Raw genomic sequence first — 27,490 nt, forward strand, 5'->3', positions numbered from 1 at the left:
CATGTTAACAAGACCTCGTCCTTAAGCTCCACTGATTTATCAAAGGTTTTTCATTTTTTGAACTAGGCATTAAACTAGGAAGCAAAGCTGACAGTTTACATATAACATTATTGGATGTGAACAGGTACAGGCGGTTGTACGTGACAAACACAAAGACTGTATCAGGAGTAATGGTATTATTTCAAGAGAATCCAAAGTTTGAACATTGGAGTTAATGCGGTATAATATTTCCAGTTTTAATATGTCCTATTGGTGACACGCTTAGACATTTAAATGTTTTCCTACTACCACGAAGCTATTTTTTTACTTTTTCTAGATGATAAAAAAACTAATCTAACTTGTAGGTGCAACGTGTCTATGAATACGGGCCTGATATATATGCCCTCTATATATACGCGCTCTATATATACACACTCTATATATATACATGTATATGCACTCTATATATCTATATATGCACTCTATCTATATATATATATTGTTTCCTCACCCCGGATACCCCGTATGGGTGGTAAATTCTGCTCTAACTCGGGTCTCCTACCAGAGACCTGGAAGTTTTAGCACTCGCCTCAAGATCTTAGCTGTTCCCAATAGCGCACTTTTCTGCAACTCACCTGAGTTGATTGTTGTTGGTATTTGGGCAAGTCACATTTTATGCGCCGGTGTTATTGTGCCCAGTGCCCCAATGACTACTGGGATTACAGTTGTTCTTACATTCCAGCATTTTTCAATCTCTTCTCCAAGAGGGAGATATTTCTCTACCTTTTCTTTTTCTTTGCTGGCTATATTGTAGTCATTGGGTACTGCTATATCTATTATAGTAGCCCTCTTGTTCTCCTTGTCTACCACCACTATATCTGGTTGGTTTGCTAGGACATGCTTGTCAGTTCGAATGTAGAAGTCCCAGAGGATCTTAGCGCGATCATTTTCATTGACCTTACCAGGAGCTTCCCACCAGTGTTGTGGTTTATTAAGGCCATACTCATCACATAGACTTCTATACACAACACCTGCGACATGATTATGCCGCTCAGTGTATGCGTTTCCTGCTAGCTGCTTGCATCCACTGATGATGTGCTGGATGGTCTCAGGTGCATCTTTGCACAGTCTGCATCTAGGACCGTTTCTAGTATGATAGATTTTCGTTCGGAGTTGCCTTGTTGGGAGCACTTGCTCCTGGGCTGCCATGATTAGCGACTCTGTATTGGCCGTTAGGTTTCCTTTGTTCAGCCACATATATGTCTGGTGAAGATCGCCAACCTTAGATATTTGTTGGTGGTAAGCACCATGAAGAGGTTTCGTGTGCCAGTCAATTTCCTCATCATCAGGGCGTATGTCCATTGTAAAAGCAGCCGATTGAAATTCAGCTAGCAACTTATCTGAAGTGGCCATGGAGGCTGCATATGCTTTGATGCTTTGCTCCTCCTCTTTCACTGTCTGCTGTACACTTTTGAGTCCCCTACCGCCATCTTTCCTATCAAGATACAATCTAGTAGTATCAGATTTTGGGTGGAGTGCTCCATGCATGGTCAGCAGTTTACGAGTTGCTATATCTGTTTCTTTGATGGCTTCCTCAGTCCACTTTATTATGCCTGCTGGATATCTTATTACTGGCAGTGCGTAGGTATTTATTGCCATGACTTGGTTCTTGGCATTGAGCTGGCTCCGTAAGACCTGCCGAAGGCGTTTCTTGTATTCGATAATGGCTGTGTGACGTACCTCGGCTTCGTGGTTGATGTTGATATATATATATATAGGATATGGATCCTTCTATCATATGGATGATATATATTATATATATACAGTCAAACATGGATAACTCGTCCACGGATAGCTCGAACACATGGTTAATTCGAACATTTCCTTTGGTCCGTTCCCACGTAATGATAAATTGCTATAGATAACTCGAACTCAACACTGTTAATTCGAACTGTTTTTTGCCCAACAGCTGCCGAAACGGTTGTTTTCGCTTTAGAAAATCACTTTATGCAAAGCCATAGAGGTAAACTTCATCTTTTCGTAATTCATAAGCGTCGTTATTGCCACCATCGGCAAAATATTTTTGTCAACGACTTTTCTAAAAGTTTGGTGAAATTTGATTTATACTGCGATACGATGAATAGCACGGGCTAGCCGGGTCATACGCGCAAGGATTTTCGCCACGCACATACAAAACAAAAATCGCATGTTGTTTTGTATGTGCGGGGCGAAAATCCTTGAGTGCGTGACTCGGCTAGCCCGTGATGAATAGTTTTCCGACGTTGATTCCGTGTTGAATCAACGTCGGAATGTTGAATGTTTAAAACGTCTTAAAAAATGTTGTAATTAAACGTATACGTTGCCTAAGCTACAAAAAACTATTCATCGTTTGACCTAAACACAGAATACGTGTGTACATTCAATAAGTATCTATTAAAAAAGCGTGAGTGATATAGAATGTACCGAAAAACCTTGTAAAACTTCTAATTGAACTGCCTCGGAGTGTTGCTCTTAACGAATCCCAGGTAAAGTAAGGTAATCTGCATAAACTTCAAGAAAAAACGGCAAAATTGATCGTGGGTAAAACCCCAAAAGAAAAAAATGTCTTTTCTTTTGAGCATTTCAACAACGATCAAGTTTTGCCAATGTCAATCTGAAAAACGTCCTGGCAATAACATCACCTCAAACAACAAACCAATCTCAAGTGATAGAAAAATCTCTATACTTTTTCATGAAAACGTTTTAAACTTTACATTAGAAGCATTTAATTTGAAACAAGCCATTTGTGCTTTTGATTTATATTATAGTTTGTATATGTACATGTATCTACTAATAAATAAGTAAATATATGGACTTGTGACAGTGCTCTGATAACTTGAATGCTCTGATAATTCGAACACTTTTGCTCGGTCCCTTGAAGTTCGAGTTATCCATGTTTGACTGTATATATATATGAAGTGGTACACCAAAGAGCGGGATAACAAGAGAATGAACAAACTGTTCATCAATAATCCATCTAAAGTGTATTCTCAGTTCAATGGTGAACTGCAGAGGCCAATGTCTGAGCCAATGTCTAGCACTTCAAAGCTCTGGAAGGACATCTGGGAGAAAGAGACTACTCATAACACCACTGCAAATTGGCTGAAGAGGCTTAAAGAGAGCCATCAACACACTGTGGCTCAGCAAGGGCTCACCATCAGCAAAGAGGACATCAAGTGCAGAGTGCAGCGTATGAAGAACTGGGCAGCACCTGGCCATGACATGATTCAAGCCTTCTGGTTGAAGAAATTGACATCACTTCACACTAGAATGGCTAAGCAGATGGAATGCCTAATAGAACAAGGTGACCATCCAGAATGGCTGACCAAAGGACGAACTGTACTTCTGATAAAAGATCCAAAGCAGGGGCCGATTTCCAAAAACTATCGACCAATAACGTGTATATATATATATATATATATATATATATATATATATATATATATATATATATATATATATATATATATATACGCACTCTATATATATGTATTTCTCAAAGTATGTCTGTGGATCTGTCATTCTGGCTATAGCGCACACTGATTATTTTACCAATGCGGCCACGCGTTACGATGCCCCTGTTAAGAAATATTATTCGTAAGGTTCGATTACTATATCTGGGGTCAAGGCAATTCTTCTCACGTGGACAATTATATTGTCTCCGTATCGTCATACTCAAAGTTTTGATGGATAGCTTCTGGTGGAACAGTAACCTTTTTTATACACACATACACTTCTATGCAAGGAATGTGATTATTAATTCTACAAATTCAGGATTTTTATTTTGTATTCTCAGTTCGTATTAATTGTGTCATTACCGAATCATTTTTTACTGTAATCATAGCAAAAACGATTGAATTTAGCTATTGCTAATTATTTCACATTTACATGTACATCTAAACCTGTTTATCGTTTTATTGTTTTTAATGTATTTGACCTGCACAAAACATTTTCCTCATGATATGAAGTTTAAAAGCTGTTAGACAAAGTTTGAAAAACCTTTCCAGTTGTTTTTATTTTCTCTCTTAATTTATTTCAATTACACCAAACATTTTTCTCATGATATGTAGTTGGAAAGTTAGAATGGCAAATGTTGTTACATGCTAAATACGAGTCAATTTTCTGACCAAAGACTATTTTATTACTCGGGCAACGCCCGGTAGCACAACAAGTATGTATAAAAAAAAATTGTTTTCTCACCCTGGTTAACCCATATGGGTGGTAATTCATATATATACATGCATACATATATATTGTATATATATATATTTCTCAAAATTGGTCGTGTGCGTATTCCTCGTTTTGATTGTCCATCTATAGCTACTATTTTAACATGTTACGATGCCCCTGTTAAGAAAGTTTGTTTCGTAAGGTTCAATTACAATATATGGGGTCAAGACCAATTCTTCTCACGCGGACATTTATGGGAAGAGCTTCGACATCTCACTTTTACATTGGCACCATTATCGATTGTGTAGTTGTTTCTGTAGTGTTTTGTGTGGTTGAATAATTTAAAAGAAAATAAAAACAACTGTAAAGGTTTTTAAACTTTGTTAAACAACTGTAACTTTTAAACTTCATATCATGAAGAAAATTTTTCGTATAAGTCAAACAAATAAAAAAATAAAATGACCAAGAAAGGGTTTAAATGTAGGCCTAACAGTGAAATAATTAGCAAGTAATAGCTAAATTAGGTCTGTTTTGCTACGATTACAATAAAAGATGATTCAGTAATGGTACAATTAATACGAACTGAGAAAACAAAATAAATATCCTGAATACGTTGAATTAATAATAACATTTCTTGCATAGAAGTGTGTGTATCTTCTGACCAATCTGGCCAATCTTTGACTAACATGAGCCTCGACTAGGTGCATACAATGTAGCATTAATCAGTCGTCTTGCTAGATAGTGCTCTATAGAATCTGCAGGCTTTGTCAGACACCTGTCATGGATGGCAAGGAAACTACAGTAGTCTTGTTAGATAATGCTTTATAGAGTCTGTGCTGGCTTTGCCAGACACCTGTCATGGATGGCAAGGACACTACAGCAGTCTTGTTAGATAATGCTCTATAGAATCTGTGCTGGCTTTGCCAGACACCTGTCATGGATGGCAAGGAAACTACAGCAGTCTTGTTAGATAGTGCTCTATAGAATCTGTGCTGGCTTTGCCAGACACCTGTCATGGATGGCAAGGAAACTACAGCAGTCTTGTTAGATAATGCTCTATAGAATCTGTGCTGGCTTTGCCAGACACCTGTCATGGATGGCAAGGAAACTACAGCAGTCTTGTTAGATAGTGCTCTATAGAAACTGCAGGCTTTGTCAGACACCTGTCATGGATGGCAAGGAAACTACAGCAGTCTTGTTAGATAGTGCTCTATAGAATCTGTGCTGGCTTTGCCAGACACCTGTCATGGATGGCAAGGAAACTACAGTAGTCTTGTTAGATAATGCTCTATAGAATCTGTGCTGGCTTTGCCAGACACCTGTCATGGATGGCAAGGAAACTACAGCAGTCTTGTTAGATAGTGCTCTATAGAATCTGTGCTGGCTTTGCCAGACACCTGTCATGGATGGCAAGGAAACTACAGCAGTCTTGTTAGATAGTGCTCTATAGAATCTGTGCTGGCTTTGCCAGACACCTGTCATGGATGGCAAGGAAACTACAGTAGTCTTGTTAGATAGTGCTCTATAGAATCTGTGCTGGCTTTGCCAGACACCTGTCATGGATGGCAAGGAAACTACAGCAGTCTTGTTAGATAGTGCTCTATAGAATCTGTGCTGGCTTTGCCAGACACCTGTCATGGATGGCAAGGAAACTACAGCAGTCTTGTTAGATAATGCTCTATAGAATCTGTGCTGGCTTTGCCAGACACCTGTCATGGATGGCAAGGAAACTACAGCAGTCTTGTTAGATAGTGCTCTATAGAATCTGCAGGCTTTGTCAGACACCTGTCATGGATGGCAAGGAAACTACAGTAGTCTTGTTAGATAATGCTTTATAGAGTCTGTGCTGGCTTTGCCAGACACCTGTCATGGATGGCAAGGACACTACAGCAGTCTTGTTAGATAATGCTCTATAGAATCTGTGCTGGCTTTGCCAGACACCTGTCATGGATGGCAAGGAAACTACAGCAGTCTTGTTAGATAGTGCTCTATAGAATCTGTGCTGGCTTTGCCAGACACCTGTCATGGATGGCAAGGAAACTACAGCAGTCTTGTTAGATAGTGCTCTATAGAATCTGTGCAGGCTTTGTCAGACACCTGTCATGGATGGCAAGGAAACTACAGTAGTCTTGTTAGATAATGCTCTATAGAATCTGTGCTGGCTTTGCCAGACACCTGTCATGGATGGCAAGGAAACTACAGCAGTCTTGTTAGATAGTGCTCTATAGAATCTGTGCTGGCTTTGCCAGACACCTGTCATGGATGGCAAGGAAACTACAGTAGTCTTGTTAGATAGTGCTCTATAGAATCTGTGCTGGCTTTGCCAGACACCTGTCATGGATGGCAAGGAAACTACAGCAGTCTTGTTAGATAGTGCTCTATAGAATCTGTGCTGGCTTTGCCAGACACCTGTCATGGATGGCAAGGAAACTACAGTAGTCTTGTTAGATAATGCTCTATAGAATCTGTGCTGGCTTTGCCAGACACCTGTCATGGATGGCAAGGAAACTACAGCAGTCTTGTTAGATAGTGCTCTATAGAATCTGTGCTGGCTTTGTCAGACACCTGTCATGGATGGCAAGGAAACTACAGTAGTCTTGTTAGATAGTGCTCTATAGAATCTGCAGGCTTTGTCAGACACCTGTCATGGATGGCAAGGAAACTACAGTAGTCTTGTTAGATAATGCTCTATAGAATCTGTGCTGGCTTTGCCAGACACCTGTCATGGATGGCAAGGAAACTACAGCAGTCTTGTTAGATAGTGCTCTATAGAATCTGTGCTGGCTTTGCCAGACACCTGTCATGGATGGCAAGGACACTACAGCAGTCTTGTTAGATAATGCTCTATAGAATCTGTGCTGGCTTTGCCAGACACCTGTCATGGATGGCAAGGAAACTACAGCAGTCTTGTTAGATAGTGCTCTATAGAATCTGTGCTGGCTTTGCCAGACACCTGTCATGGATGGCAAGGAAACTACAGCAGTCTTGTTAGATAGTGCTCTATAGAATCTGTGCTGGCTTTGCCAGACACCTGTCATGGATGGCAAGGAAACTACAGCAGTCTTGTTAGATAGTGCTCTATAGAATCTGTGCTGGCTTTGCCAGACACCTGTCATGGATGGCAAGGAAACTACAGTAGTCTTGTTAGATAGTGCTCTATAGAATCTGTGCTGGCTTTGCCAGACACCTGTCATGGATGGCAAGGAAACTACAGCAGTCTTGTTAGATAATGCTCTATAGAATCTGTGCTGGCTTTGCCAGACACCTGTCATGGATGGCAAGGAAACTACAGCAGTCTTGTTAGATAGTGCTCTATAGAATCTGTGCTGGCTTTGTCAGACACCTGTCATGGATGGCAAGGAAACTACAGTAGTCTTGTTAGATAGTGCTCTATAGAATCTGTGCTGGCTTTGCCAGACACCTGTCATGGATGGCAAGGAAACTACAGCAGTCTTGTTAGATAGTGCTCTATAGAATCTGTGCTGGCTTTGCCAGACACCTGTCATGGATGGCAAGGAAACTACAGTAGTCTTGTTAGATAGTGCTCTATAGAATCTGTGCTGGCTTTGCCAGACACCTGTCATGGATGGCAAGGAAACTACAGTAGTCTTGTTAGATAATGCTCTATAGAATCTGTGCTGGCTTTGCCAGACACCTGTCATGGATGGCAAGGAAACTACAGTAGTCTTGTTAGATAATGCTTTATAGAGTCTGTGCTGGCTTTGCCAGACACCTGTCATGGATGGCAAGGAAACTACAGTAGTCTTGTTAGATAGTGCTCTATAGAATCTGTGCTGGCTTTGCCAGACACCTGTCATGGATGGCAAGGAAACTACAGTAGTCTTGTTAGATAGTGCTCTATAGAATCTGTGCTGGCTTTGCCAGACACCTGTCATGGATGGCAAGGAAACTACAGTAGTCTTGTTAGATAGTGCTCTATAGAATCTGTGCTGGCTTTGCCAGACACCTGTCATGGATGGCAAGGAAACTACAGTAGTCTTGTTAGATAATGCTTTATAGAGTCTGTGCTGGCTTTGCCAGACACCTGTCATGGATGGCAAGGAAACTACAGTAGTCTTGTTAGATAGTGCTCTATAGAATCTGTGCTGGCTTTGCCAGACACCTGTCATGGATGGCAAGGAAACTACAGCAGTCTTGTTAGATAGTGCTCTATAGAATCTGTGCTGGCTTTGCCAGACACCTGTCATGGATGGCAAGGAAACTACAGTAGTCTTGTTAGATAGTGCTCTATAGAATCTGTGCTGGCTTTGCCAGACACCTGTCATGGATGGCAAGGAAACTACAGCAGTCTTGTTAGATAATGCTCTATAGAATCTGTGCTGGCTTTGCCAGACACCTGTCATGGATGGCAAGGAAACTACAGTAGTCTTGTTAGATAGTGCTCTATAGAATCTGTGCTGGCTTTGCCAGACACCTGTCATGGATGGCAAGGACACTACAGCAGTCTTGTTAGATAGTGCTCTATAGAATCTGTGCTGGCTTTGCCAGACACCTGTCATGGATGGCAAGGAAACTACAGCAGTCTTGCTAGATAGTGCTCTATAGAATCTGTGCTGGCTTTGCCAGACACCTGTCATGGATGGCAAGGACACTACAGCAGTCTTGTTAGATAGTGCTCTATAGAATCTGTGCTGGCTTTGCCAGACACCTGTCATGGATGGCAAGGAAACTACAGCAGTCTTGTTAGATAGTGCTCTATAGAATCTGTGCTGGCTTTGCCAGACACCTGTCATGGATGGCAAGGAAACTACAGTAGTCTTGTTAGATAGTGCTCTATAGAATCTGTGCTGGCTTTGCCAGACACCTGTCATGGATGGCAAGGAAACTACAGCAGTCTTGTTAGATAGTGCTCTATAGAATCTGTGCTGGCTTTGCCAGACACCTGTCATGGATGGCAAGGAAACTACAGTAGTCTTGTTAGATAGTGCTCTATAGAATCTGTGCTGGCTTTGTCAGACACCTGTCATGGATGGCAAGGAAACTACAGCAGTCTTGTTAGATAGTGCTCTATAGAATCTGTGCTGGCTTTGCCAGACACCTGTCATGGATGGCAAGGAAACTACAGTAGTCTTGTTAGATAGTGCTCTATAGAATCTGTGCTGGCTTTGCCAGACACCTGTCATGGATGGCAAGGAAACTACAGTAGTCTTGTTAGATAGTGCTCTATAGAATCTGTGCTGGCTTTGTCAGACACCTGTCATGGATGGCAAGGAAACTACAGCAGTCTTGTTAGATAGTGCTCTATAGAATCTGTGCTGGCTTTGCCAGACACCTGTCATGGATGGCAAGGAAACTACAGCAGTCTTGTTAGATAGTGCTCTATAGAATCTGTGCTGGCTTTGCCAGACACCTGTCATGGATGGCAAGGAAACTACAGTAGTCTTGTTAGATAGTGCTCTATAGAATCTGTGCTGGCTTTGCCAGACACCTGTCATGGATGGCAAGGAAACTACAGTAGTCTTGTTAGATAGTGCTCTATAGAATCTGTGCTGGCTTTGCCAGACACCTGTCATGGATGGCAAGGAAACTACAGTAGTCTTGTTAGATAGTGCTCTATAGAATCTGTGCTGGCTTTGCCAGACACCTGTCATGGATGGCAAGGAAACTACAGTAGTCTTGTTAGATAGTGCTCTATAGAATCTGTGCTGGCTTTGCCAGACACCTGTCATGGATGGCAAGGAAACTACAGCAGTCTTGTTAGATAGTGCTCTATAGAATCTGTGCTGGCTTTGCCAGACACCTGTCATGGATGGCAAGGAAACTACAGCAGTCTTGTTAGATAATGCTCTATAGAATCTGTGCTGGCTTTGCCAGACACCTGTCATGGATGGCAAGGAAACTACAGCAGTCTTGTTAGATAATGCTCTATAGAATCTGTGCTGGCTTTGCCAGACACCTGTCATGGATGGCAAGGAAACTACAGTAGTCTTGTTAGATAATGCTCTATAAAATCTGTGCTGGCTTTGCCAGACACCTGTCATGGATGGCAAGGAAACTACAGTAGTCTTGTTAGATAGTGCTCTATAGAATCTGTGCTGGCTTTGCCAGACACCTGTCATGGATGGCAAGGAAACTACAGTAGTCTTGTTAGATAGTGCTCTATAGAATCTGTGCTGGCTTTGCCAGACACCTGTCATGGATGGCAAGGAAACTACAGTAGTCTTGTTAGATAGTGCTCTATAGAATCTGTGCTGGCTTTGCCAGACACCTGTCATGGATGGCAAGGAAACTACAGTAGTCTTGTTAGATAATGCTCTATAGAATCTGTGCTGGCTTTGCCAGACACCTGTCATGGATGGCAAGGAAACTACAGCAGTCTTGTTAGATAATGCTCTATAGAATCTGTGCTGGCTTTGTCAGACACCTGTCATGGATGGCAAGGAAACTACAGTAGTCTTGTTAGATAGTGCTCTATAGAATCTGTGCTGGCTTTGCCAGACACCTGTCATGGATGGCAAGGAAACTACAGCAGTCTTGTTAGATAATGCTTTATAGAGTCTGTGCTGGCTTTGCCAGACACCTGTCATGGATGGCAAGGAAACTACAGCAGTCTTGTTAGATAGTGCTCTATAGAATCTGTGCTGGCTTTGCCAGACACCTGTCATGGATGGCAAGGAAACTACAGTAGTCTTGTTAGATAGTGCTCTATAGAATCTGTGCTGGCTTTGCCAGACACCTGTCATGGATGGCAAGGAAACTACAGTAGTCTTGTTAGATAGTGCTCTATAGAATCTGTGCTGGCTTTGTCAGACACCTGTCATGGATGGCAAGGAAACTACAGCAGTCTTGTTAGATAGTGCTCTATAGAATCTGTGCTGGCTTTGCCAGACACCTGTCATGGATGGCAAGGAAACTACAGCAGTCTTGTTAGATAGTGCTCTATAGAATCTGTGCTGGCTTTGCCAGACACCTGTCATGGATGGCAAGGAAACTACAGCAGTCTTGTTAGATAATGCTTTATATAATCTGTGCAGGCTTTGCCAGACACCTGTCATGGATGGCAAGGAAACTACAGTAGTCTTGTTAGATAATGCTTTATATAATCTGTGCTGGCTTTGCCAGACACCTGTCATGGATGGCAAGGAAACTACAGTAGTCTTGTTAGATAGTGCTCTATAGAATCTGTGCTGGCTTTGCCAGACACCTGTCATGGATGGCAAGGAAACTACAGTAGTCTTGTTAGATAATGCTCTATAGAATCTGTGCTGGCTTTGCCAGACACCTGTCATGGATGGCAAGGAAACTACAGCAGTCTTGTTAGATAATGCTTTATAGAGTCTGTGCTGGCTTTGCCAGACACCTGTCATGGATGGCAAGGAAACTATACTAAGTGTTTTTTACACAAGACAATAATATTTACTTTGAGGAGATATTGACTAAAAACCTGAAATATTGATATCAATGTGATTTATGGATATGATATATTTAAGCTATATCTATATCTGCTGCAAACAACATACAACAAAATATTTTCTTATCATATAGCTAACATATGCTCCCATATGTAACTGTTTAAATGTGAGTGTGACTGTGCACCTGTAAGTGTGACTGTGTGACTGTGTGACTGTAAGTGTGACAGTGTAAATGTAAGTGTGACTGTGTAACTGTAAGAGTGACTGTGTAGCTGTAAGTGTGACTGGGTGACTGTAAGTGTGACTGGGTGACTGTAAGTGTGACTGGGTGACTGTAAGTGTGACTGGGTGACTGTAAGTGTGACTGGGTGACTGTGTAACTGTAAGCGTGACTGGGTGACTGTGTAACTGCAAGTATGACTGTGTAACTGTAAGTGTGACTGTGTAACTGTAAGTGTGACTATGTAACTGTAAGTGTGACTGGGTGACTGTAAGTGTGACTGTGTAACTGTGAGTGTGACTGGGTGACTGTAAGCAACTCTTTAAAAAGAGCAGGCTAATAGAACTTGATGACTATCTGTGAGCCATTGTGTAAGCTTGTAGTGGTTGATAGAATGCCAGGATATGATCACATGGCATTGCATCACTATCTGTACAATCATTGTCCATGACATGGCATTGCAAAACTACTGTAAACACAATGTTTAGGTATTCAGCGTGCTTCTAGTTGCTATACCAACCGATCAAATACTGAAAACATTTTGAGCTTAATCATGCTCGATGAGTCATATCCACCGTGGATAAAATGATATATAGATGTTTGTTTGATAGGAGCGCTGACAGTCTGAACAAGAAAAGAGCAAAAATGGCAGGACGAGTGCTCAAGCTAAATGTGGTTACATGGCTAGTTTTAGCTGCTGCACTTTTTTCCGTGCCTTCTACGAAAGCTGGTGAGTACACATACGGTACCGCATTTGGGCGGTACGACATTAACCCATTTGAAAGCAAAAATTTTGCTAACTTACCTTCAACTTGTAGATTTTTAAAATAAATATGCAGGAGTAAGCTGATAAAGTGTTTCTACCAGTTGATATCTATTGCTTACAAATAATCAACAGTGACCTTATAGTTCGCATTACCATTTGTTGGAGCTTTTAAGGTTTTTATTTCATTTTAAATTTGAAGGCATATTTTCATTTTATAATTGTACGAGCGGAATTCCTGGCGTTGCACGGTATTAAAAACAGTTTATAAGCAGTGGCAGGTAATGAACTTGCCTGTCACATGCCATGAGCCTGACGCATTGCCAATGGCTAATTTGAGAAAGCTAGTATCAGTATTACTAATGTTACTAATAAGAGCCGTGAGAGCAAGCTTTAGTGAAGTTGCGCAGTAACATAATGCAGAGTCGCTATGCGTATTTTAACCTAGATAGCCAATCAAATCGCTTACGGAATCCAATGCATCTCGCGCAGCTCAATTGGTTAGCTTAATGCCTGGTGAAAGGGAAGTTCTGAGATCAAATCTTCTGCAATACGGAATCTTCGTTGCTGGATACTAATCACTATAGTTGGACGGACAGACGGACAGACGGACATATAGACAAACTTTCAGATTTATATGTATAGACTAATTGTACTACTTGGTGTTGCCCGAGTAATAAAAACGTTTTTGGACAGAAAATTTATTGTATTTAACTTATAACAACACTTGCTATTCTAAATTTCAAACTACATATCATGAGAAAAGTGTTTCGTGTAATTCAAATAAATTGAAAGAGAAAATAAAAATAACTGTAAAGTTTTCAAACTTTGTTAAACAACTGTAACTTTCAGACTTCATATCATGAAGAAAATGTTTCGTGTAAGTCAAACAAATAAAAAATAAAACGACTAAGAGAGGGTTTAAATGTAAATGTGAAATAATTAGCAAGAAATAGCTGAATTAAGTCTGTTTTGCTACAATTACAATAAAAGATGACTCGGTAATGATACAATTAATACGAACTGAGAAAACAAAATAAATATCTTGAATACGTTGAATTAATCATAACAATTCTTGCATAGAAGTTTGTGAATATAAAAAATTACTGTTCCACCAGAAGCTATCAATCAAAACTTTGAATATGACGATACTGGTACCTCTCGATATTGGTACAAATGTAAAAATGAGATATGGTACTGTCTTTGCCTGACCGAACGATGAGAGAATGTAGAGGTCATTCCTTCGAAAATAAAACAATACAACTGTCCGCGTGAAAAGTATTGGCCTTCACCGCGATTTAGGAATTGAACTTTACCAAAAGCCGGAAATAGAAGTTCATAAAAATGCAAAAAAAAACATCGTGCTTCATAGAGTCACTAGAATTCATAGTTTCAGTTAATATACCATTTAGCGTGCATACGCTAAACGGTATATAATAACATCTTTGATCAATATGCCTTGCGTGGCTCAGTGGTAGAGCAGGTGGTTTTAAAATTTGCAGTTGCAATCTCCACGAGTTCAAATTCATCAGGAAGCTGAATTTCATTTTGAAGATTTGAACAGCTATTCTGGATATACCGAAGGAAAGACGACAAAAAACAGACGACAAACTTTGAGAAATATATTTTTATATACATGTAGATTAAACAAGGTTGCATAAAAGCTCATTGCACTCATCGATAGGTTTGCTACAGGTTTGCTGGGAACACTGGCTTTTTATTAAATGCGAAAACTTTTTCGAACATACATCGAAGTATCAAGACCACGTCAAAGGGTCTAAAGAAAAAATGTAAAGACTTGGAATTGGAAAATGGACATTGATACAAACAGAAACAACAAACGAATTAATAGCTAATGATGTAATAAAGTCATTATTAAACCTTTGCTATTATTATGGGTTCATTAACCCATTCAGGCCTGTTCCCTGTTATTACGGGAAGAGTTGCGTTCTCCTAGGGCCTGATCCCGGAATCTCCGGGATCCGGGCTTTAAAGACACTTTTTCTACTGATCCTTTGCTATTACGGGTTCTACTGATCCCTTACTATTATGGGTTCTACTGATCACTTGCTATTATGGGTTCTACTGATCACTTGCTATTATGGGTTCTACTGATCACTTGCTATTATGGGTTCTACTGATCCCTTGTTATTATGGGTTCTACTGATCACTTGCTATTATGGGTTCTACTGATCACTTGCTATTACGGGTTCTACTGATCACTTGCTATTATGTAAAGTCCCCTAAAAAGTCACACTTGCTATTATGGGTTCTACTGATCCCTTGCTATTATGGGTTCTACTGATCACTTCCTATTATGGGTTCTACTGATCACTTCCTATTATGGGTTCTACTGATCACTTGCTATTATGGGTTTGTAAATATTAAAAATATCAAATACAGTAATACTTCAACTTACGAGTGCTCCAACGTACGAGAAACTTGAGATACGAGCCAGCGTTTAAGCACGTTTTAGCACTAACATACGAGCCATGTTTAAGATACGAGCACGTGAGTCAGTTGCCAAGTATGCTGGAGGTGCGTTATGAAAACAGCATCAATCTGTATTTTTCAACTGCTCAGGTTATACTTTTGTACCGAGTTTTTGTGCGTGCTTTTCAGTGCAGAATTATGTGAATTAAAAGTACTGTGCGTAAACCGAAAGTTTGCCAGTAAATTGGAAAATAATGCAAAGAAAAAGCAAATGATAACAATTGATATTAAACGGAAAATTATTGAAAAATATGCGAAATGTGTATGCGTGATTGAGCTAGCTCAGCAATATGACAAATACATCCACAATTATCAAACAGAAGGATTATATTCAGGGCATTTAGCTCGCAAAAGGACTAACCATAGTTTCTTCACGACCGCTGATGGAGAGACCGCTCAGGCATCTGATAAAAGATAAACAATTGGCCGGTGACAGCGTAAGTTGCGTAACTGAAACGACGCTATTTGAAAAGGCCGGTGCTATCTATCAAAACTATAAAAATAGACATTCGGACAAGTTGGCTAGTGAAGTGGTCGTGCATTAAACCTTTGTGACGACACCTGTTTTCGTCCTAATCGCAACATGTTGAAAGGGCGACGAAGGCAAACGTCCTTAGATAAGGTTCATCTTACAACGGCTGGCTAGTCATGAAAGCGAAACATAGGAAAAATTAGCTAACCAGCGAGAAACTTCAAACTATGAACGCCGAAAAAATTTTAATTACATTAAGTTAAAAATGAAAGTTTGCTTTTAGAGTTGCTTCTAAGTTTGTCTTTTAAGACTGATAAAATCCAAATTATTCAAAGTCAACTGTTGTAATGAAGGATAACTTATATCTCCCTCTCTGGCAAAGGCTAGCGTTAGCTGCTATTGCCTGTATTTAATTTTACATTCTAATTTATCACATTTCCTTGCATTATTTTTATTTGCTGCTTTTTGAAAGCATATGGTAAGTTAGGACAATAACCAACATGTTTTTTTTCTGTTACAATATCTTGTTTTGAGTGTTTTATTAGTATTTTCAGAGTATGGAAACCAATCAATATATATTTAATTGTTCTATATATAAATAAATTGCACCAACATGCGAGTAAATTGACATACGAGCTCAGTCTCAGAACGCACTAAGCTCATAAGTCGAAGTATGACCGTACTGCAGGATAAATAGACGTGGCATTTAAATAGAAGTGGCGTGCAATTAAAGGTGGGCGCTAAATTTTTTACCTTGGGTCAGTAGTTCCCAGTGCTGTAATGGGTCAGTAGTTCACAGTGCTGTAATGGGTCAGTAGTTCACAGTGCTGTAATGGATCAGTAGTTCACAGTGCTGTAATGGGTCAGTAGTTCACAATGCTGCAATGAGTCAGTAGTTACACTGCTACTATGAGTCAGTAGTTACGCTGCTACCATGGGTCAGTAGTTACACTGCTACTATGAGTCAGTAGTTACACTGCTACCATGGGTCAGTAGTTACACTGCTACCATGGGTCAGTAGTTACACTGCTACCATGGGTCAGTAGTCACACTGCTACCATGGGTCAGTAGTCACACTGCTACCATGGATCAGTAGTTACACTGCTACCATGGGTCAGTAGTTACGCTGCTACCATGGGTCAATAGTCACACTGCTACCATGGGTCAGTAGTTACAGTGCTACCATAGGTCAGAAGTTACACCGCTACCATGGGTCAGTAGTTACACCGCTACCATGAGTCAGTAGGTACACTGCTACCATAGGTCAGTAGTTACGCTGCTACCATGGGTCAATAGTCACACTGCTACCATGGGTCAGTAGTTACACTGCTACCATGGTCAGTAGTTACACTGCTACCATAGGTCAGTAGTTACGCTGCTACCATGGGTCAATAGTCACACTGCTACCATGGTCAGTAGTTACACTGCTACCATAGGTCAGAAGTTACACTGCTACCATGGGTCAGTAGTTACACTGCTACCATGAGTCAGTAGGTACACTGCTGCCATGTGTCAGTAGTTACACTGCTACCATGGGTCAGTAGGTACACTGCTACCATGGGTCAGTAGTCACACTGCTACCATGGGTCAGTAGTTACACTGCTACTATAGGTCAGTAGTTACACTGCTACCATGGGTCAGTAGTTACACTGCTACCATGAGTCAGTAGTTACACTACTACCATGGGTCAGTAGTTACACTGCTACCATAGGTCAGTAGTTACGCTGCTACCATGGGTCAATAGTCACACTGCTACCATGGGTCAGTAGTTACACTGCTACCATGGTCAGTAGTTACACTGCTACCATAGGTCAGAAGTTACACTGCTACCATGGGTCAGTAGTTACACTGCTACCACGAGTCAGTAGGTACACTGCTACCATGTGTCAGTAGTTACACTGCTACCATGGGTCAGTAGGTACATTGCTACCATGTGTCAGTAGTCACACTGCTACCATGGGTCAGTAGTTACACTGCTACCATGAGTCAGTAGTTACACTGCTACCATGGTCAGTAGTTACACTGCTACCATGGGTCAGTAGGTACACTGCTACCATGGGTCAGTAGTTACACTGCTACCATGAGTCAGTAGTTACACTGCTACCATTAGTCAGTAGTTGCACTGCTACCATGGGTCAGTAGTTACACTGCTACCATGAGTCAGTAGTTACACTACTACCATGGGTCAGTAGTTACACTGCTACTATGGGTCAGTAGTTACGCTGCTACCATGCGTCAATAGTCACACTGCTACCATGGGTCAGTAGTGACACTGCTACCATGGTCAGTAGCTACACTGCTACCATGAGTCAGTAGGTACACTGCTACCATGAGTCAGTAGTTACACTGCTACCATAGGTCAGAAGTTACACTGCTACCATGGGTCAGTAGTTACACTGCTACCATGAGTCAGTAGGTACACTGCTACCATGTATCAGTAGTTACACTGCTACCATGGGTCAGTAGGTACACTGCTACCATGGGTCAGTAGTCACACTGCTACCATGAGTCAGTAGTTACACTGCTACCATAGGTCAGTAGTTACACTACTACCATGGGTCAGTAGTTACACTGCTACCATGGGTCAGTAGGTACACTGCTACCATGGGCCAGTAATTACACTGCTACCATGAGTCAGTAGTTACACCGCTACCATGGGTCAGTAGTTATACCGCTACCATGGGTCAGTAGTTACACTGCTACCATAGGTCAGTAGTTACACTGCTACCATGGGTCAGTAGTCACACTGCTACCATGGGTCAGTAGTTACACTGCTACCATGGGTCAGTAGTTACACCGCTGCCATGGGTCAGTAGTTTCACTGCTACCATAGGTCAGTAGTTACACTGCTACCATGGTTCAGTAGTTACACTGCTACCATGAGTCAGTAGTTACACTGCTACCATGGGTCAGTAGTTACACTGCTACCATGAGTCAGTAGTTACACTGCTACCATGAGTCAGTAGTTACACTGCTACCATGGGTCAGTAGTTACACTGCTACCATCTCAAGACACAATACGATCAAGTATTCTTGCCTATGAATGCAGTGGCCAACAAAGACTTGGACAAACCCTGAATGTAATGACAGCCTTGCACACTAGTTATTGTTCCATGCCTTCTGTTCTAGTCTTCATGCCTGAGAAGATATACTTCAGCGAGCAAACAGGAGTATGTGCAGGAACTAGTTATGAACTTGGCTGTTTGAATGGTAATGGCAGCTATGTTATGAAGTTGGACAGACTCTTTCTTTTTCTTGAAAGTGAACAGGAGGCCTTCCGGTGTAGTGCCAATGGAATATGCCATTTACAGATGGGAGGCGGTAAGTTAGTGTAATTAACTACAGCAGTCTTAAAAACATGCTAATATGCTTAATAAATTTGCTTAGTATTCATACGTGTTGCATGTTATGTGTTAACAATTGATATAACTTACCGCAGTAAGTATAAGTACCGCAGTAACATAGAGCAAACTCTTCAGCATATTCACAAGCATTGACAGTGCGACTAACATCAGCATTGAATTTTGGGATATTCCCATACATTAAGAGTGCTTGATACATAACCTTGTCACTTCCTTGTTATTGGCTAGCTGCTAATATGAGGGTGCTTTGCTAAAAGAAACCTGATACTCGTTGAACAAACTTCGCTTGGTTTATAATACAGAGCACCCTCAGGATAGGATTACCCTAATATACGATTTTTACACTTTACAAAGTGGTACATGACGATTTTTTCACCATACAAATCTCATTTCACCGTATGAATTCAACAAAATTTTCACCCGGGTTCAAATTTGGCAGTCGGTTTGTTTATTATGTACGACAAAAATAATGAAGATGCCAAAATCCTGTTCGCCCAAAACATTTTCATAATGCCTGAAAGAGACACGATGACCAATTTCTTTCAGTTTAGCGATTCGTAGGTGTGAGAAGCTAATATTTTCCCTTCAAAAACCAGTAGCAAAGTTGAAATTGCGATCCATCCAAACATAAGGTCAGTGGTCAGACAACTTTCAGTAACCTGGTAACAAAAATCTACTTCAATATGAAAACCGCATCATTTGGGCTTTATTGCCGAATTGGGTTGAAAAAGGTTTAATTGAGATCGGTAAAATTATATTGAAAACAAAGCCAAAAGCTAATAAGTAATAACATTTTAGTGATATAAAGTTGAAGACTAGTAAAATAGTTAAAAAATACATGTACATACCGAAACTTAGCTTCAAGTGTGTGTGTTTAATGAGCTAAATTTATTTAAAGTGAATTCAAAGTTAATGTTATATGTATGTCTGTCTTGAAGATAAAAACTCTCTATGGTACGTACTGCACATAGCAACGTTGCATTTTAATGCAGATCATAATCAATAGATATACTAGTTACTGTAAGTAACTATAGTTATTAAAGTTAACATACTATTTTGTTACTAATCTTTAATATGTACAGCACTTGTATAAAATTTTGATGATTGTTACCAGGGGACGTTTGCATTATATAATTACTATGGTTTCTATACCCCTCAATACGATTTTTCCCCATACGACACCAACCCTGGAATGGATTAAAATCGTATCCGGAGGGTGCAATGTAAAATCTTGACCAAACTAAAATAATATTGTTATAACACAGTAATATAATATAATATTACAAGGGTCATAATAAAGCGAATCTGCATAAAGGTCATGACATTCATTGCAAGGTCAAGGCAAATACTAGCATTAGCTGTGCCTCATATTTTGTGTCCAATGTCCTTTACCACTTAATGTAGAACCGACCCTACTATAACTATAATAAATTAGGCCAAAATATCCTACTACGTAAATTTTACTTAAGGTAAAGAGTTTTTGTAAAGTTTTTGCTTTACATAAACTCTTTACCTTGAGTAACATTTACGTCTATGCATAAAAGTTTTTGCTTCACGTAAAAAGTACATATAATGTAAAGCGTCAAGTCGATGCAAGTTCTCCAATTCAATTCGAATGACGTGAATCTCATAGTTAGCCTTAAAAGTTGACTTGAGGCTATTACGAAACGTCAAAGATTGACTTGCAATAAAATTCACATTACAGTTATTTGGTATCAAAAGATTCACCATGTTTTACTCTGTTGTGTTGTAGGTGCCAAATATGTGGAAATGTGATTACAAGCTTTTAAAAGCTCAAAAAACGAACAATTAATCGCAGCCATCACGAGACCGCCGTAGATTAGAATAATACCACAGTTACTGTACAGCCATCAAATGAAAAATTTAGGTTTCATATGCTTCCTGTTGGAAAGGCAAAAGGGGTTAGTTTGGGGCGATCTTGGAACGAATTACAAAATTTGCATGTATTTTGCAGTTCGAATAACATAAAAAATCCCAATAATGTAAATGTTCGGGAATGTATCATTTACATTGCAGGCGTGTCTACTGCACCGGAAATTGCTGTATTGCATATTTTTCTGTGCGTGAATTCATACATTTCCTCATGGTATTTAAGTGATGCATATGAATGACACAAAAACTTAATAAATAGTTAATATAGCTTCTCTATGATAAGTCAAGCTTTCAGCCTTATAATAGTCTAGTAAAATAGATGTAGCTCTGTCTGATTATTATATGTTGCTCTCATAAATACATCCAGCAATAACTCCAGTCATCTAGCCATTAGCTTGGTAAGAGATAAAAAGAACAGGCACTTCTGTGTTTACTCTAGATGGTGGATATGAAATAACTGAAGAACCACTTCTTCGCCTCTTCAAATCCATCCAACACAACTGCCAGGGTAGGCCTGTATGTAGCGGCACCCTACCACAATACAGTGATGTAAAACTGGATTTTGCTGAAGGAGCATACGATCATCTATGTGGCTGGGATAACCCTGAATATCTGAGCCAGCTGAATATTAAGATGACGTGTCAAGGTATGCACAAACAGTGTATCCCCACATTAATACCACTTATAAAGTGGTATTAATATGGCTTGTCCAGTGGTAAGAGAGGGGTCATTTGAAAACCACTCATGCAGTGGTATTAATTAGCACCACTTGTGGTGTGATATTAGTTAATACCATTTATTTACCAGCCCTATTAAGTGGATAGAAAACCTCATTATGGTTTGGGCCGGGTTGTGCTCAATTGTATGGTGCAATGAGTGCACAACTCTCGCTTTTAATTGCTACCACACCACAAGTGGTACTAAACTAACACCACTGCTTGAGTGGTTTTAAACAATGCTATAATTATGTTGCTGCATTCTAGATATTCTATAATAAATCATCAAGATTAATATCTCTGTATGAGTGATGCTAATAAAACCACATCATGAGTGGTTCTAATAATACCTGCTAATAAGTGGTATCAGTGGCGCCATCTAAACCACTCATTTAGTGATACTAAGATGCTGGATGGGCTGGCACAGAACATAGAACTGCTTAAATCAATGTCTCTCAAGTTTCCAAATCAGATTTCTTGAGGCTAACAACAGGATGAATCCTAGGATCACAGGCTAGTAGATCTTTATAGTCGAGATCCTGCTCAGCACTCATAACAGTTGTAGGAGTTGTAAGAGTATACAACTCTTGTCTAAGTGTACTTGTATAGGTGTACTTGTATAGGTGTACTTGTATAGGTGTACTTGTATAGGTGTACTTGTATAGGTGTACTTGTATAAGTGTACTTGTATAGGTGTTCTTGTATAGGTGTTCTTGTATAGGTGTACTTGTACAGGTGTAATTGTATAGGTGTAGGCCTACTTGTATAAGCATACTTCCAACTGGGACTCCTATCGCTAATCTGTATAAATGCACTCAACAAAACTAGTAGTGATATATATATATACAGTCAAACATGGATAACTTGCCCTCGGATAGCTCGAACACATGGTTAACTTGAACGGTTTCTTTGGTCCGTTCCCACGTAATGATAAACTGCTTTAGATAACTCGACCTCAACTTGGTTAATTCGAACAGTTTTTTGCCCAACGGCTACCGCAACGGTTTGCTATCGCTTTAGAAAATCGCTTTATTCCAAGCCATAGAGGTAAACCTCAACTTTTCGTAATTCATAGGCTTCGTTATTTCCACCATCGGCTAAATATTTTTGTCAACGAATTTTCTAAAGGTTTGGTGAAATTTGATTTTTAACAAACATCTGCTTAGCGATGGCCTTTTAGAAACAAGGAAAAGTGAGGTAACCTTTGCATAAACTTCAAAAAAAATCGGCAAAATTGATCGTTGGTAAAATGCTCAAAAGAAAAAGATGTCTTTTCTTTTAAGCATTTCAACAACAATCAAGTTTTGCCAATGTCAATCTAAAAAACGTCCTGGCATAACATCAACTCAAACAACAAACCAATCTCAAGTGATAGAAAAATCTCTGTACTTTTTGATAAAAAACGTTTTAAACTTTACATTGGAAGCATTTAATTTGAAACAAGCCATTTATGCTTTTGATTTATATTACAGTTTGTATATGTACATGTATCTACTAATAAATAAATAAATACATGGACTTGTGACAGTGCTCTGATAACTTGAACGCTCTGATAACTCGAACACTTTCGCTCGGTCCCGTGAAGTTCGAGTTATTCATGTTTGACTGTATATATATAACTATATATATATATATATAGTTATATATATATATAAAAAAATTGTTTCCTCACTCCGGTTAGCCCGTATGGGTAGTAGTTTCTGCTCTAACTCGGGTCTTCTACCAGAGACCTGGGAGTTTGAGCACTCGCCTTAAGATCTTAGCTGTTCCCAATAGCGCCCTTTTCTGCAACTCACCTGAGTTGATTGCTGTTGGTATCAGGGAAAACCACATTTTATGTGCCAGTGTTATTGCACCCAGTGCCCCAATGACTACTGGGATTACAGTTGTTCTTACATCCCAGCATTTTTCAATTTCTTCTCCAAGAGGGAGATATTTCTCTACCTTTTCTTTTTCTTTGCTGGCTATATTAATTATAATATAGTCAGCAAAGAATTATAGCAAAGGCTATAATTAGTCTATATATAATTATATATAGTTATAAGTCATCTAGTATATAAATATACTAGATGTATATATATATACTAGAAGTATATATATACTAGAAGTATATATATATACTAGAAGTATATATATACTAGAAGTATATATATACTAGAAGTATATATATACTAGAAGTATATATATACTAGAAGTATATATATACTAGAAGTATATATATACTAGAAGTATATATATACTAGAAGTATATATTAGAAGTATATATATACTAGAAGTATATATTAGAAGTATATATATACTAGAAGTATATATATACTAGAAGTATATATATACTAGAAGTATATATATACTAGAAGTATATATATACTAGAAGTATATATATATTAGAAGTATATATATACTAGAAGTATATATATACTAGAAGTATATATATACTAGAAGTATATATATACTAGAAGTATATATATACTAGAAGTATATATATATATATACTAGAAGTATATATATATATATATATATACTAGAAGTATATATATACTAGAAGTATATATATACTAGAAGTATATATATACTAGAAGTATATATATACTAGAAGTATATATATACTAGAAGTATATATATATATATATATATATATATATATATATATATATATATACAGTATGTATGTATACACTAGCATTTTTGGTAAGCCATTTTTCATATAAGTCCAAGTATCAGACCAACTTTAACAAGGAACTACTTTGAGTAAAAACAATTAGCAGTACAGTTACCTAATACAGTTATTAATAGTTTTGATGGCGCTTTCAAAGTTTTAAAGAAAAAACCGTAATGCTTTAGAGTTTGAAAAGGGACTTCGGTAAACCATAACAACGGCTGCTAATACGTCGTACAGTGTACGCTGTACGGTGTATGCCGTACAGGGTACGCTGTAGAGTCTAATTTTCAGTGCTACTCCAATAGTGGCATTCTATTAAGGGTAACGTTCACATAAAGGTGGCGTTCAAATAACGGTGGCATGCAAATTGAGGTTTTAAGGCATATATACAATTATATATATATATAATTATATATATCTAGATATATGCATAACTAGATATAAACATTTGTTATATTTTGTTTTACACATTTTTAGATGCTGGTACGATAGAAGTACTGCCACCATATGAATACGAACTACCAATAACACCAACAACAAACACGCCTACAATAACACACACGCCTACAATAACAAACACGCCTACAATAACAAACACGCCTACAATAACAAATACGACTGCAGTAACAAACATGAATACAACTGCTAAATCTAAAACAGCTGCATCCACACTGACTTCTACCAATGCCATTGTAACTGAGGAGTCGTCTGACACTGACGTGCTGACCACAGAGGGCTGTACAAGGACTCGGAGAATAGTGCACAGTGCTATGTACTGGCTATGCGGACAACATGTCAGCTCCCAATCAACATACCCATGGTGCAGGTAATACCCATGGTGCAGGTAATACCCATGGTGCAGGTAATACCCATGGTGCAGGTAATACCCATGGTGCAGGTAATACCCATGGTGCAGGTAATACCCATGGTGCAGGTAATACCCATGATGCAGGTAATACCCATGGTGCAGGTAATACCCATGGTGCAGGTAATACCCATGGTGCAGGTAATACCCATGGTGCAGGTAATACCCATGGTGCAGGTAATACCCATGGTGTAGGTAATACCCATGGTGCAGGTAATACCCATGGTGCAGGTAATACCCATGGTGCAGGTAATACCCATGGTGCAGGTAATACCCATGGTGCAGGTAATACCCATGGTGCAGGTAATACCCATGGTGCAGGTAATACCCATGGTGCAGGTAATACCCATGGTGCAGGTAAGACTTGAGAATAATTAAACCACTTTGAATCAGATTGTACTACGCTAGGAATACTATTGCGGAGACACACGGACGAGCTTCACTTCATCTTGCTAAAATAAGCCGCATACCATTTACAGATATTTTAACTTTATTTAGGCAACATCTTGTCACAAGCCGAAGAGTCACAAATAAAAATCGGAAAATTTTATTTGTGCTCTAACAAAATTTCAAATTTGTTTTTATCCGATGGATGTTTTTTTGCCCAAATTGAGACGAATTCTAGCATTCTTTAATGGTACAAACTAGTAAAAATAGACATTAATATCTGTTGGTAAATGATGGTTGAGCTCAATCCAGTTGCCTGAGCCATATCTTGTAGACGTGCTATGGTCCTCTAAAAGTCAAAACCTGTAAACATGGTGCGTTAAAGCTCTGATGTTATATGTACATTTATTGGTGCTCAGTCTAAGCTTTGCCTATTAATTCTTCAAAGCATGGAAAGTGTTAGTAATGGAGTATGGCTCCAAGCCATGTATCATGAAAGAGTAATTTTCACAATAATGGCTTTTGTGCAAAATGGATAGGAAAAGCTGAAGATAATGCCTTAATTCTATGTAAATATGTTTATTTGACGGGTATGCATGTCATAGGCATGTGTGTTACAAGCATGTGTGTCACAAGCATGTGTCACACTCATATATGTCATACTCATGTGTCACACTCAATGTGTCCCACTCATATTGTCACACCCAATATGTCACACCAAAAGTGTCACAGACATATGTGTCACAACCAAAATGTCACAGGCATATGTGTCATATTCATATGTGTCACGCTCACATGTATATGTGCCATGCTCATATCTAGAATTTGGATATTCTATTGTAGTGATCTGAATCAGGTAAGATGCAGAAATGCAGATTTTCAAAGCGAGCCAAGAAATGGAATATTTTACTGATAGAAGAAAACCAAGTGAGGAACAGGTGAAGTGGATTGCCAGCCCGTCTTCTCGCAGAATATAAAATGGAGAAGAGAAGGCAGTTAGTTTAGTTGTCGAAACAGAGAAAGAACACGAAAATGTACAAATTTAGGCATTGAAATTTCATAGTACAAATCGGAACACTATGAATCTGATTAATTTTTCAAGATATATTTTACTACGCGTTACAAATATTTAGTTACTGTATTACTGTGCAATATATTTAAATTGACTTGTACAATTTTATTCTTACTGTAAACATATTTCCATGCATTGAATATCTAAAAGTGGCCTAAGCTTATTCTAGGACAATAAATTCCTGCGCAAACAATACAAAGGGAACTTCTATAGAGCTAATGAGAAACAAGCAATTATTTATTTATTAGTCTGAACCATGAATAGGAGGGACTTGATGTAAAGCAAATGGGTATGGACAGAGGAATTCCAGAGAGCCTTGCTAACAGATTGATTTAGTCTCAGACTAAGAGGGAAAAATAATTCAGTTAGAATTGTCTACTTATGCACCTCGGACTAATGCATCACCTTGGACTCATTACAGCTTCTCATAACCAGCTTGATAGTCTATAGAGAAAACAACTTCTAAAAATCAGACTTTCGCTGACGAGCTCCAGGCAGATTTCCAAAGACGACAAATCCAGACATTATTACTAACACAAAAGTAAAAGTGAAGCTAGCACTATAATTCTGCATGTAAAAGTCGGCATGACCTTGAGTGGAGATAACTTCAAAAAATTGCACAGTCTGACCCAGTCTTATGATTAATCTGAATAGAAACCTTTCAACAAATGAAATCAAATTTTAGAAAATGTCTCATTATATATGAAGTAATATTTAACACAACCTCTGAAATTTGCCGAAGCGTTGCAGTTTACCCAAAGAACAGGAGTCCAAACAATTGTTACTACGATAAGAGCAGGAGTGTTCCAAACAATTGTTACTATGATAAGAACAGGAGTCCAAACAATTGTTACTATGATAAGAACAGGAGTGTTCCAAACAATTGTTACTATGATAAGAACAGGAGTGTTCCAAACAATTGTTACTATGATAAGAACAGAAGTCCAAACAATTGTTACTATGATAAGAGCCATTTTTGTCCATCACCATGGTTGACAGTTGGGGAAAAAAGAATGCATCATACAGA

At 39.0% G+C, this 27,490-nt stretch overlaps 2 protein-coding genes across 2 annotated transcripts in view; one reads left to right on the forward strand and one right to left on the reverse strand.

Moving 5' to 3' along the window:
• The window catches only part of LOC137405400 (activating signal cointegrator 1 complex subunit 3-like), a 242,727-nt gene that overhangs the window by 69,300 nt on the left and 145,937 nt on the right, over positions 1 to 27,490 (reverse strand). The gene's annotated exons all lie outside the window — the stretch shown is intronic.
• LOC137405408 (uncharacterized) lies at positions 12,394 to 26,655 on the forward strand. Its single transcript, XM_068091658.1, has 5 exons — positions 12,394 to 12,511; positions 18,639 to 18,830; positions 21,204 to 21,410; positions 24,617 to 24,965; positions 26,235 to 26,655. Exons 1-5 carry the CDS (start codon positions 12,427 to 12,429, stop codon positions 26,302 to 26,304), a joined length of 903 nt encoding a protein of 300 aa, XP_067947759.1. The 5' UTR covers positions 12,394 to 12,426; the 3' UTR covers positions 26,305 to 26,655.

The sequence above is a fragment of the Watersipora subatra genome, chromosome 9 (genome assembly GCF_963576615.1).
Source record: "Watersipora subatra chromosome 9, tzWatSuba1.1, whole genome shotgun sequence".
In the NCBI taxonomy this organism is placed as follows: Eukaryota; Metazoa; Bryozoa; class Gymnolaemata; order Cheilostomatida; family Watersiporidae; genus Watersipora; species Watersipora subatra.